Source organism: Sinocyclocheilus rhinocerous, unplaced genomic scaffold, assembly GCF_001515625.1.
Source record: "Sinocyclocheilus rhinocerous isolate Xijiao unplaced genomic scaffold, SAMN03320098_v1.1 scaffold946, whole genome shotgun sequence".
Lineage (NCBI taxonomy): Eukaryota > Metazoa > Chordata > Actinopteri > Cypriniformes > Cyprinidae > Sinocyclocheilus > Sinocyclocheilus rhinocerous.
The window spans coordinates 1,061,025-1,072,641 of NW_015633151.1; the positions used below are offsets into that span (position 1 = coordinate 1,061,025).

General features: G+C 38.6%; 3 protein-coding genes across 3 annotated transcripts in view; 1 reads left to right on the forward strand and 2 right to left on the reverse strand.

The window, feature by feature from the left end:
- Positions 1-1,136, reverse strand: part of rapgef5b (Rap guanine nucleotide exchange factor (GEF) 5b) — a 20,790-nt gene extending 19,654 nt beyond the window's left edge. The window contains exon 1 of the mRNA XM_016556347.1: positions 733-1,136. Within this exon, the coding sequence (XP_016411833.1) occupies positions 733-861 (129 nt within the window). The 5' untranslated portion in view covers positions 862-1,136. The remainder of the gene's footprint in view (positions 1-732) is intronic.
- A 413-nt stretch (positions 1,137-1,549) lies between these two features.
- Positions 1,550-4,462, forward strand: LOC107743204 (serine/threonine-protein kinase pim-2-like). Its single transcript, XM_016556348.1, has 8 exons — positions 1,550-1,945; positions 2,103-2,744; positions 2,896-2,990; positions 3,116-3,166; positions 3,352-3,730; positions 3,869-4,045; positions 4,159-4,247; positions 4,402-4,462. Exons 1-8 carry the CDS (start codon positions 1,615-1,617, stop codon positions 4,432-4,434), a joined length of 1,797 nt encoding a protein of 598 aa, XP_016411834.1. The 5' UTR covers positions 1,550-1,614; the 3' UTR covers positions 4,435-4,462.
- Positions 4,463-6,928: 2,466 nt separating this feature from the next.
- LOC107743205 (solute carrier family 40 member 1-like) lies at positions 6,929-10,310 on the reverse strand. Its single transcript, XM_016556349.1, has 3 exons — positions 10,304-10,310; positions 8,736-9,398; positions 6,929-7,575 (listed from the first exon to the last, which is right to left on the reverse strand). Exons 1-3 carry the CDS (start codon positions 10,308-10,310, stop codon positions 7,316-7,318), a joined length of 930 nt encoding a protein of 309 aa, XP_016411835.1. The 3' UTR covers positions 6,929-7,315.
- Positions 10,311-11,617: the final 1,307 nt, after the last annotated feature.

Genomic DNA, 11,617 nt, shown 5'->3' on the forward strand with positions numbered 1-11,617 from the left:
TATATAAAATTATTTCAAGGAATCCTGGAAAAAAAAAAATGGTTTCCACAAAATATTAAGCAAAACAACTGCGTTCAACTGCTTTTTTTTTTAGAATGATTTATGAAGGCTCGTGTAACTCTGCAGACTGGAGTAATGGCTGCTTTGCCATCACAGGAATAAATTACATTTTAAAATATTCATTCTAAAATAGAAAACAGTTATTTTAAATTGCAATAATATTTTACTTTTGAACTGGGCTACTGAATATCAATATTACCATCGAACTTTATTCATGATCAAATAAATGCAGTCTTGGTGAGCATAAAAGACATATTTCAAACAAAAAAAAAAAAACATCTTACAGACCCTACCAAACTATTCTACAATACATATACATTAATAATAACCAATTTACCAACTAACTGTATTTACCAACAACTTATTTATATAATTGTTTCAGTGGTCTCATTGTTAATGAGGCTACATAAAATATCTGAAATATCTTCTTGCATTGACATTGTCTCTTTGTGTTGAAGAAACATTCACCTCATTCAAGGTTTAAAATCCCACCCAACTGGTTTCCCTTTAACCAATCTCATATTACAGCCTGTCCAATGATATGAATTAGTTCGGCTGTTCTCAAAGTCACTGTTGGGAGTCATTTCCAAAACAAACTTTAAACAAATACTACACTTAAATGTTCCACAACGCAAGCACAAATGCAAGTGAAGTCAGTTTTAAAACACTTACAACTTCCAGGTTCTTCTTAAACTGAGAGCCATTCTTCAGTAAGAGAGGAGGATCAGCTCTGCTCCTGTGATCTTCAAGGACTTTACTTATGAGACCCTTAAAAGAAACAGTCGGACTCTCGTCCACCATCTCCAAGTCCAGGACAAGTTCAGCACAGGTTGGAAGTGAAAAGCTCGGATTTCCAGATAGAAATCAGTGACGGATGTTGACCAACAGGTGTGCACATGAAATCGATAGTCGTCTATAACCAGAAAAAGTACAGGGCTCGTTTACACACAGCAGACATCGTGACAATGGCAGACACGTGAGTAAACATAGGTGTGGGGTTGAAAAAGGTAACATGTCACGTGACCTGAGTGGGCTGTACCTATGAGATCACTGGTAACTTGTTGCCAGTGTTAACCTGAATTAAATGATTTAAAATATTTTTTGTAACTGCATATGCCACTGTGGTAAACGGATATTTTTGGATGTCTCATTACGCTACTACTTAAAATTCATGATCCAGAATGACATTAAATGCAATAGTACGGTATAACAACCATGTACTAATTGTAATAAAGCCATGTATGTTTTTGTATGATCCTCAGTAAATTCTACTACATAATTTCTGCTTGTATTCGACTTGAAATCAAATAGATAAATGACAAAGCGTGTAATAATCGTTTAATTAATAATTGTGTGCTCTGTGCCCTTCATTAAAACTGGCGCTTGGCGCTGCACAAGAAGATTGAAACGTCATGTTTTTCCGCGTGACGGTGAGAGGCTCCATAGAATAAGGCAGTTGTTCTAAATGTAGATTGTGACATCATAAAAACTCTATAAAGGTGAAACGTTCTGCAACGCTCGTTTTGCTCATTCTGCTGCTAAATCACGATAGCGATGGGTCAACGTAGCTCTCGTTGCAAAGAGGCAGAACAAGATTTTGGGCGTGTGTACAATTTCCATGGTACACCGCCACAGTCTTTCGCTAGTTTGGTGGAAGCCCACCCACATCCAGCTGGTGTTGGAGAGGAGGATGTGGATGGGAAAAAGAAGAAAGGGAGGAAGGAGGACACCTCTAAGAAAAAGAAAAGGAGGTTCAGGTTGTGGAGGTGGACCTCTTGTTGGAGAGCTGGTAAAAAATACAGCAGGAAGGCCAGCTCAGTTCAGGGTGAAGATGAGGCTCAGGGTACTGACGCAGCGGCAGTACCATCTAGAAGAAGTCCTGATGGTAAATGGCATGTTTTAAGAATATGTACAAGGATCCAAAAAGTTAAATACTAATTAACAGCTTAGATGCAGTAAAATGAGTATCCACTATGCAATATGCAATTAATAATTAATATTGTTTGATTAACACTATGTTTTGGTTTATATCCCCTCATTAGATCAGAATTCACTACAGCAGTTCATCTGTACTATAGAGAACCACAATCATCAGGAACCTTCAGGCAGTGACCCTGAAGTCTCTCCTGCAGCAGAGGAACATCTTGCTGTTCATCCTGATGCAGATGTCCTCCAATCACCAGTATGGAGCGACAACGTCGTTCAGACTCCAGTCGATACCGCATCAGACTGGAGCGCTGACATTGCCCAGGCTCCAGTCCTTCGTACTGCATCTGACTGGAGCATCAATGCCGGCCTGACTCCAGTCTTTACCACATCGAACTGGAGTGGTGATTTTGCCCAGACGCCATCTGACTGGAACATTTATGCCAGCCTGACTTCATCATGCACCATGTCAGACTGGAGCACTGACGTCACACAGACTTCAGCACCCACTGCATCAAACTGGAGCGCTGACGTCACCCAAACTCCAGTACGCACGGCTTCTAATTGGAGTGCCAATATCGCTCAGACTCCAGTCCGGCGCACCCCTTCCAACTGGAGCAAGGACATTGCCCAGACTCCAGTCTGCACCACATCAAACTGGAGCGTCAATGTCATCCAAACTTCAGTTAGTTCCACAGAGGTCTCTGTGTCACCTCTGACAAGGCAGCTGGAGAAAAATGGAAAGATAAAAATTGAGGGTAAGTTTACTGCCACAATAACACAACACACACACACTCTTGATACTATATCAGGCCATTTTATTGTCACTTGTTTATTAATTAAACAAGAATTGGACAACACTGCAGTCAATACTTGATATTTCAACTAACCCTGTTTTTCCTTTAATAGTCATCAATTCCTGCCACTATGTGATTGGCGATTTGCTGGGTGAAGGGACCTTTGGAGCCGTGTATGAGGGGAGTCGTCTGCAGGATGGTTTTAAGGTTTCATTTTTTGCTTACAATATCTAGCTAGCAGATTAATCATCTGAATTGGATTAATTTGATCTCTGCATTTATATTAATTGTAAATATTTTTTTAACAATCTGTTTATTGTTTTATTTATTAGGTAGCAGTGAAATATGTCACAAAGACGGAGAATGTGGAATACATCAGTATCGTAAGTAGGCTGTGTTCTCTACTTTCTCCTCTGTCTATTCAATTTACTGTAAAACATCTCATATTACTATAGCTGATTTTTCAATAGACCAGTTGCCATTGTGATCATTTTGTGAAATACTGGTCTGAATCCTAATTTGGGAATCCACATCCATCTAACCATCATAAAAATTTTATTTCCTCTAGCCGGGTCATTCCAAGCCCCTTCCACTAGAGGTTGCACTGCACATCCTCGCCAACAGAGGCCCCAGCATTCCAGAAATAATCCAACTGCTGGACTGGCAGGACCAGCATGACCATTATGTTATGGTGATGGAGCGCCCCTCACCCTGCGAGGACCTGTTTGAATTTGCAGAACGCCACGGAGGCAGCATCGATGAAGGCTTAGCTTGTGTCGTCATGCGGCAGGCAACACAGGCTGCCTACATGTGCTGCCGCCGTGGGGTTCTACACGGCGATATCAAACTTGAAAATCTGCTCATTAATAAGGAGACCCATGAAGTCAAGCTAATTGATTTTGGGTGTGGCGACCTCCTTAAGAAATCGTCCTACAAGATATTCACTGGTGTGTATTATCCCTCAAGCCATAAAATTGGAACCATTGATGTGAATCATATACCTGTAGCACCAAATGCTAATGGATGCTTAGAAAAATACTGTGATATTGCAAACTTACAGATGTTTCAAAATCACTTTCCTCCAGGCACTGATCAGTACTGCCCCCCGGAGTTTAAGGAGAAGGGTGAGTACAATGGGAAGCCAGCAACAGTCTGGTCCCTTGGTGTTCTCTTGTTAGCATTGGTGTGCGGGGATTTTCCCAACGTTGATGACTTGAACAAGATCAATGCAAACAACTTCTCCAAAGCTGGCTTGACAGAAGGTGAGCTTTTCATGAAGCAAATTGTATAAAGATGTTTTAGAATAACATGATCTGAAAGACAGTGTGAAGTTCAAAGTAATAATCAGATATTTTTTTTACATTGTTCTTCATAGAATGCTGCCAGTTGATTAGTTCTTGTCTCCAGCAAGAGCCAGAGCAGCGGCTTCGATTAAGCAAGATTCTTCTCCACGACTGGTTCAAGGTACTAAGCCTAAGATCAGCTAAATCATACTTGCTTTTTGAAAAGTTTGAAAGTCTTTTTTTTGGTTTTCTTATAACTGTAAGACTACAGACATTAGCTTCAGGTAACATTCTTCTGATTCACTTCTGAAAATGTGATTACTGTTTTGTTTTAGGTCACAGATGTGGAGAACCTAAAAACAGTGTAAAAAAAGGACAGGAACCCCTGGAGTGGCTCTGCAGTTGTGGCTTCGGCCCCCAAGATCCCTATCATGGCCCCAGAGGTTCTTGTCAAATCAACAAGCAAGGCGACTTCACCCCAGAGCTCCTTGTCCTAGCCCCCAACATGTACCTCTCTGTGGTGTCTCAGAGGTTGAGCCTCCTCAGAGCTAGTGCCTGTCTCCCTCTACATCCCAAGATGTTCCAATCTGTTTGGCCATAGTCATAGCTGGTTCCCATGGCTGCCCTCTTCCAAGGGCATACGTTTGCCCTAAAGGTTTCTGCCCCAGAGCCAGTGGCGGAGATCACACCACTTCCAAAGTTGGCGCCCTGGTACCACAGCTCCCTATCTTGGGCTTCCTGGGTCCAAGTGGTTTGTGTCAGTGTGTCAGGTTTGTAGTCTTTAGTGAAATCATTAAAATTTATGTGAAAGTAACTTTCTTTGCTCCCTTATATAGCTAGCCTAGAGGGAACTGTAATGGCCCCAGCCAAAGTCAGCACCCAAAGCCGGCTCCTTGTCTTGTTTCTCCTATGTCTTTAGTTCCTGTGAGAGCAACCCAAGATTTCTTGTACAGCCACCTCAGGTGTTTATGGACAGCTTGGTCCTCAAGGTCCCGCACCTGCCCCTGTTTGTGTAATGGTCTTAGTCAAAGCCAGTATCCATTAATGGCTTAGCTCTAGAGCTCCCTTTCTTAGACTGTTCAATTTTCAAAGCTCCCTGCCCGTGATGTTCCTGTCACTACTCCACCATAGGTTCTTGTTATGAACCTAGCCAAAGCCATTCCCATGGTCTCCTTGGTTCCAGAGCTCCCTGTTTCTAGTTGTCTCAGGCTGCTCTAGTCCAAGTGTTCCATTCCACTCAAATACTAGTGTTAGGACTGCCTCAGATCTTCCTGTTGCTGCCTGTGGAGCCTCTCATTCGAGTTCCAGATATCCCTATCTCAGGCCACCACAGTCACAGTTCCATAGGTCACTGTCACTGCCCATAGGTTCCTGTCATGGACCCTACCAGAGCCCAAGGCTTTCCCTGTCCTGTCACTGCCATCTTCATAGTCAGCAGTCAAAGATACCCTGTCTTCAGCTGCCCTGGTCCTGCCCCGATCTCCATTCAAAGTAAACAATAAACGTCATAATATGCATGAATTAAACTGCCCTTGTTCATAGTGACAATATTATTCATAATCTGCTGAAGAATTAAGTAAGTAAGTATTAAAAGTAAGTAAGTAAGTATTGGTTTATAGAGGTAAGTACTAGTATACAGTCTAATACTTGTCCACTGGTTTATAATCCATGTTCACTGTCATTGAACTTCAAGTACTGCATCCCATAAACATACCACACTTTTCTCATGCCATTCTTTCCATACAATTAAACAATTCAAATGAGGCTTTTTGTTGACTATACACACATGTGGAAAAGTCACCAAAACAAGTCTTCAGGGTGAGGCTTTTTCTTTTTCTTTCTTTTTTGTAGTAGTCTCTTTAGTAACATCTGGTGGACAAAAGACAGAATTACAAACCTGCCCATTAGGTCCCTAAAAAAACAGACCAATTTCATAAAAAATATAGACAGTGAAAACATGTTCATTATAGAAGATTCACTGTCTGTATAAATAGCATTGTTAATGTACGTTTGAGTGAATGTATAGATTGGGATACATACTAGTTGCTGAAATTTTCATTTTAAATATATATTTTTTTACATTTAACTTTTTTGCAGCTCACCTAACTAGTTATATATGGTGTGACAAATCATTTGTAATATAAGGTCATGACAACTGTATGTACAGTATATATACTGTATATATTTTAAAATTAAGTATTTTAGATGGAGTATATATTTCAACAAAATACACAGCACTGTAAGCCACATTTAGTATTCATTTAAACAGGCATTCCTTCTGAAAGCGGTTTTATTGGTTGTCATTGAACTGTCTGACACTTAAATGATCCTCAAACAACATTTAACATAACACATCAGCAGTAAAAATAATCTGGGAAATAAAATGTGTTTCATAATCCATAAAATAGATTATTAACACAATTGAAACAGATGCAATGCAGTCTGAGTACTGTACATATATGTTAACCATTACTTCTGTAGTTACTGTCCACAAATAAGTTCAAGCTAGAGTTCAGAACATAACAGTTAAGTGCTGAGGTATAAGATTCTGTCTTCATCCACTTTGAACTCAGAAGTAACACTCAGTTAAAGTAGTCAATTAAAAGACCTTGACATAATACTTATATAAACGGGGAACAGATACAGTCCACGGTCTTGTTAAAACTCACTAATTTTTCACTTGAAAGATTAATCAGTCAGTCAAAAGCACAAATAATAAAAGAGCTATTCCCCTTACATGCTGTTAAAAGCAGCTTTTGTCTGTTAGAAGAGATTTGTAGTTTGTGTGCTAAGTACCAATTTTCAAGATTACTAAGTAATCTTGGGGGAAAAAAAGAAGACATTTACTGGTGTTTTATTAAAAACTGGTTTCTGTTTATGTGAGAAGATTTACAAATAAGATGTTTACTTAGCTAATAATCCATGAAAACATGTTGTGTCAGCTATGTTCAGTTATGTACTTGTTGTAATAGTGTGCATTTTAAGTCACTTATTAACTTCCAGGAAATCTTGGCTCGCCGAAGTTTATTATGATGGTGTTTCTTTTGACTGTCAACAGGAGCCGCTGTTTCCTGGTTATGTTCACCTGAGTACTACGCTGCTGCCAAACCCTTTCTTTCTTCCGAAGAGATCACGGCGACAGCTTTTTTTAATGTGCTGAGCTGGATACAGTGCGTTTTGTGTAAGTGAATCTTAACACACGGCACAGCGCAGGGATTAAGACACATTCACTAGAGAGATTTGTGTTGCTTATGTGTTCGTACGTGGTTTCCTCTTGACTTTCCTGGCATACAGGAAGTACATGGTGTGTCCCGTGAAAATGAACAGGATGGAGATGATGACAAGGATGCCGAAGTGTTGTGGCTGGGGTGCAGAGATGACCATGATGAAGTGCAGCAAGTCCATCAGGTAGTTCATGGAGCTCTGGACTCCATTCACCACCCCACGCTCTGATTCACATATGGTCTCCTGCAAGAGCTGAGTCACTGTCAGGTCAAAGGACCAGAGACCTGGAAATCAACAACACCATATATTATTAACACCACAACATATATTATTTTAGGTTACACGTCATGGTGATATAACGTGTAATATAATCAGTTAACGTACGATTCTTACTAATACCACATGACATTTTAGAACCAGACATAATCTTGACTCTCATAAACTCTCTCATACTTTATGAGACTTGTTGTCATCTCTATAATATAATTTCCCTGTTTTATGAGGAAAAAAGTCAGAATTGGGAGATATAAATTTAGAATTGTCAGACATTCATTTAGATTTAAAAAAAGGAAAAAGCTAATTGTGAATTTTTATCACACCAGTCTGACTTTTTTTTCTCGCAAATCCAAGTTTATATCTCACAATTTGGACTTTTCTTTTCAGCATATGCGAGTTTTTTGTAATTGCAAGATACAAACTCACAAAGACTTTTTCCTTAAAGTATCTTTCGAGTATCTCGCAACTCTGTGTTTATATCTCACATTTTTCAGTATTTTGAGAAAAAAGTCAGAATTTTGAGATCAAAATATACGCTTCCATAAACATGACTTTGTTTTGCAGACAGAAGTTTTGAAAATATTAATTAAGCAATGAAACAGTTTTGTTGAAAGATTTTTTTTAAGAAATAATAAAATATTTTGCCAATTTTTTAAAAATAATTAATTATTTTAATGAAAAAGATTACACATTAAATGTATTAAATGTAACAGTAAAAATTGGTTACAAAGATTTCTATTTGTATTCTATTTTTATTTCTATTTCTGTTTATTTCAATTTTTTCTATTCACCAAAGAATGCTGAAAAAAATTTGTTATTTCCACATAAACACACACACACACACAAAAAAGAAACATATCTGTTTCCAACATAGATAATAATCAGAAATGTTTCTTGAGGATAAAATCAGCATATTAGAATGATTTCTGAAGGATCATGTGACACTGAAGACTGGAGTATTGATGCTGAAATGCTTTACCATCACAGGAATTAATTACATTTTAAAAATATATTCAAATTTAAAAAGTACTTTAGTGAGCATAAGATACTTTTTTTTTTTTTTCAAAATCATACTGACCCCACAAATTGAAACAATGGTGTATACATTTTTATTTGTTAATTTATTTTTATTTTTTTATATTTTAGGACAAAGCAGGCATCTACTCACCAACTCGAGCTGTAATGACTCCAAGGAACAGCAGGATGATGGAGACGTAAGACTCTGGTTCAGTCCCTGCTGGCGCGTTCTCAAACAGCACAGTGTTATTGGTCCAGTGAATGGAGGAACGGTCTGGCAGCAGAGGCTGGTTGCTGCCTCCACGCAGTGGGTATCCGTGCCTCTGGTGACCTCCGGTCATCCCTCCCACATCTGATGCATTCCCCATATTTAGCATGCTGAGGTCCATGGGGCTACCGGGGGCAAACACGGAGCACAAACAAAGCAACAGGCAAACTAGGTGCAGAACGCTGGAAATGACCCCAGTGTTGACCAGGCCACATGCTTTGCGCAGCTTTGTGAAAAGCACAGTACCCAGAAGCCCCGCCACAGCCGACACGCCCATCAGAATGCTGAGCAGCGAGCCGCTGATGCCCTGGGTGTAGGCGTAGCCGGTGGTGATGCAGTCAAAGCCCAGCACTGTGGTGTAAAGGAAGGCCAGGCCCAGGCCGACGAGGAAAATAGGCTGTCTGTAATACGCCCTCCATCCTTCCCGGCAGGTGCTGAGGAGCCCACGCAGCCGATGGAGGCACACTGGTATTCGGCTTATTTCTTGTAAATGCAGGCTGGTGCTTTCCTCTGAGATGGCAGCAGCTGGACTTGCTGAGGTCTTGCCTGAACAAACCAAGATGGATTGTGGATTTGGATTATATATCAGTAATTCTATCTGTCTGTCTGTCTGTCTGTCTGTCTGTCTATCTATCTATCTGTCTATCTGTCTGTCTGTCTGCACTAGTCAACATTTGAAGTGGATCAAAAGCTTTCATCAAAGTTGTCCTAAAACCAAAATGCGTTCTTGATTTAGGACAACTTTGATGAACTTTTTTAATCCACTTCAAATGATATCTATCTATCTATCTATCTATCTATCTATCTATCGTTCTATCTATCTATCGTTCTATCTATCTATCTATCGTTCTGTTGTTCTATCATTATATCTGTTGTTTTGCTGTTCTGTATGTCCATAAGGCCTATAAACCTTCAAATTTAAATTTTAGGCTTAAATTTAAGCCCAAATTTAAATTTTCATAACTTTCAAACAGGAGTTTATTAATCCCACATTTAAAGTTTGTCTTTTCCTTTTTTGCTAAAAATTTGTTATATGAATGTCAATTCATTGTTAATTCTTCTTCCTTTCATGATACTTTGAGGACCACACAAAAGATGTGAATTATGATATCTCAGGTATGATATCTTGAGCTGATCATGTCTTTTCGCGTGCCAGGGTGATCGCATGTGGCACTTCGCCATCTCTGTCTTCCTGATTGAGCTGTATGGGCATAACCTGCTGTTAACTGGCATCTTTGGACTGGTGGTGGCCGGATCGGTGCTCTTATTAGGGGCTTTGATTGGAGACTGGGTTGACCGCAACCCGAGAAACAAAGTGAAAATGCATTATGTATTTGCATTTATGGTAAAAAAGAGAGAGAGAGAGATGTCATGTCTGGTTTATTTATTTATTTTGCAATATTATTATTATTTGCATTAATATATCATAAATTTACATGACAATTAAGTACCTTCCATATTCTCAAGATTAAAAATTTCACCATTTTAATTATTATTTAAATTGTCAAAAAATGTCATTAATGAAACTGACTGCATTAATGAGAATTGTCATGAAAAAATTGAAATTGATAGTGTGCCAGAGCTCATGCCCTGTTTACTGAGTGCCAGCATTGCAGATATGAAAACAGCTCCTTACCCACATAGATAACGCTCCGCTCACATAGATGAGGAACTTGGGGCCCTTGAGGTAGATGAGGGCTGATCCTATGAGATAAAGAGTTTTTAAAGATTTATTACTTGTATGCGCATTGGTTGTAGAATAATAGACTGTTTAAAGCCAGACAGCAAGAACAAGCAGGCTCTGCAGATTTTTAGCATCTTCTAATATAAAATAGCAGAATGTTTCTCTATTTTAATCACTCTATAATAAGCCTTACCTTAACATTTAAAAGGATTGTTTACTTTCTAAACTCGTTTTGTTTTGGTTTTGTTTATTTCCGTGGAGCACAAAAGTAAAAATGATGAAGATTTATGTTGGTCGCTCCATACGGTTATGATAAATGGGGTCTTATGATTTTAGATTAGTCTCATAAACCATAAACTCAAGAACCGGATCACTCCGATTCATGAAAACCATCACTGTATTTTGTGAACGAGTTAAAGTGAATCAGACATTCACATACTTTCCTCACAAACTGTCAAAAACATGAAAAGTTTGGCTGGATTTACAGTAATTAAATTTTAATCGGTTTGTAGTCCAAAACAATAAACGTATATACAGTATAACTGTAATATCGCACTTGACTTGAATAGATCCAGCTTTTTGTACCTTCTTTTTGGTGTTATGGAAAAGCATGACCTTCCTCTCCAAACTAAATTTGTGTGAACTGTTCCTTGCATATTCTGTCAAGCAAATTTGGTGTGTAGTTATATGGAAATATCACAGGTATTTGACTAGTTTGAAGTATTAAACCTGCCCAATATAAATAGTTTGATTCAAGTAAAGAAACATACGAGGTATATTCCTGGCTTTGATCACAGGTGAATCTCTGTCATTATCATCGTCAAACTCCACAGCAACACCACCACACTGGGCCCCCTCTGTTCTGAGAGACATCCTGTGTGAACAGCATGACTGTATTAGAATCAGGTTAAAAGATTGTAAATGCATAAAATTGTTCAAAATAAATACATAGAGAAAATTTGACATGGTTGTCATGAACTATAATGAGGCTTGATATATACAAACGTGTTTAAAAACTAAAAAAAAAAAATTTGAAAATAATAATTACAAATAAAATTATTATAAAATAATTATTAAAAAT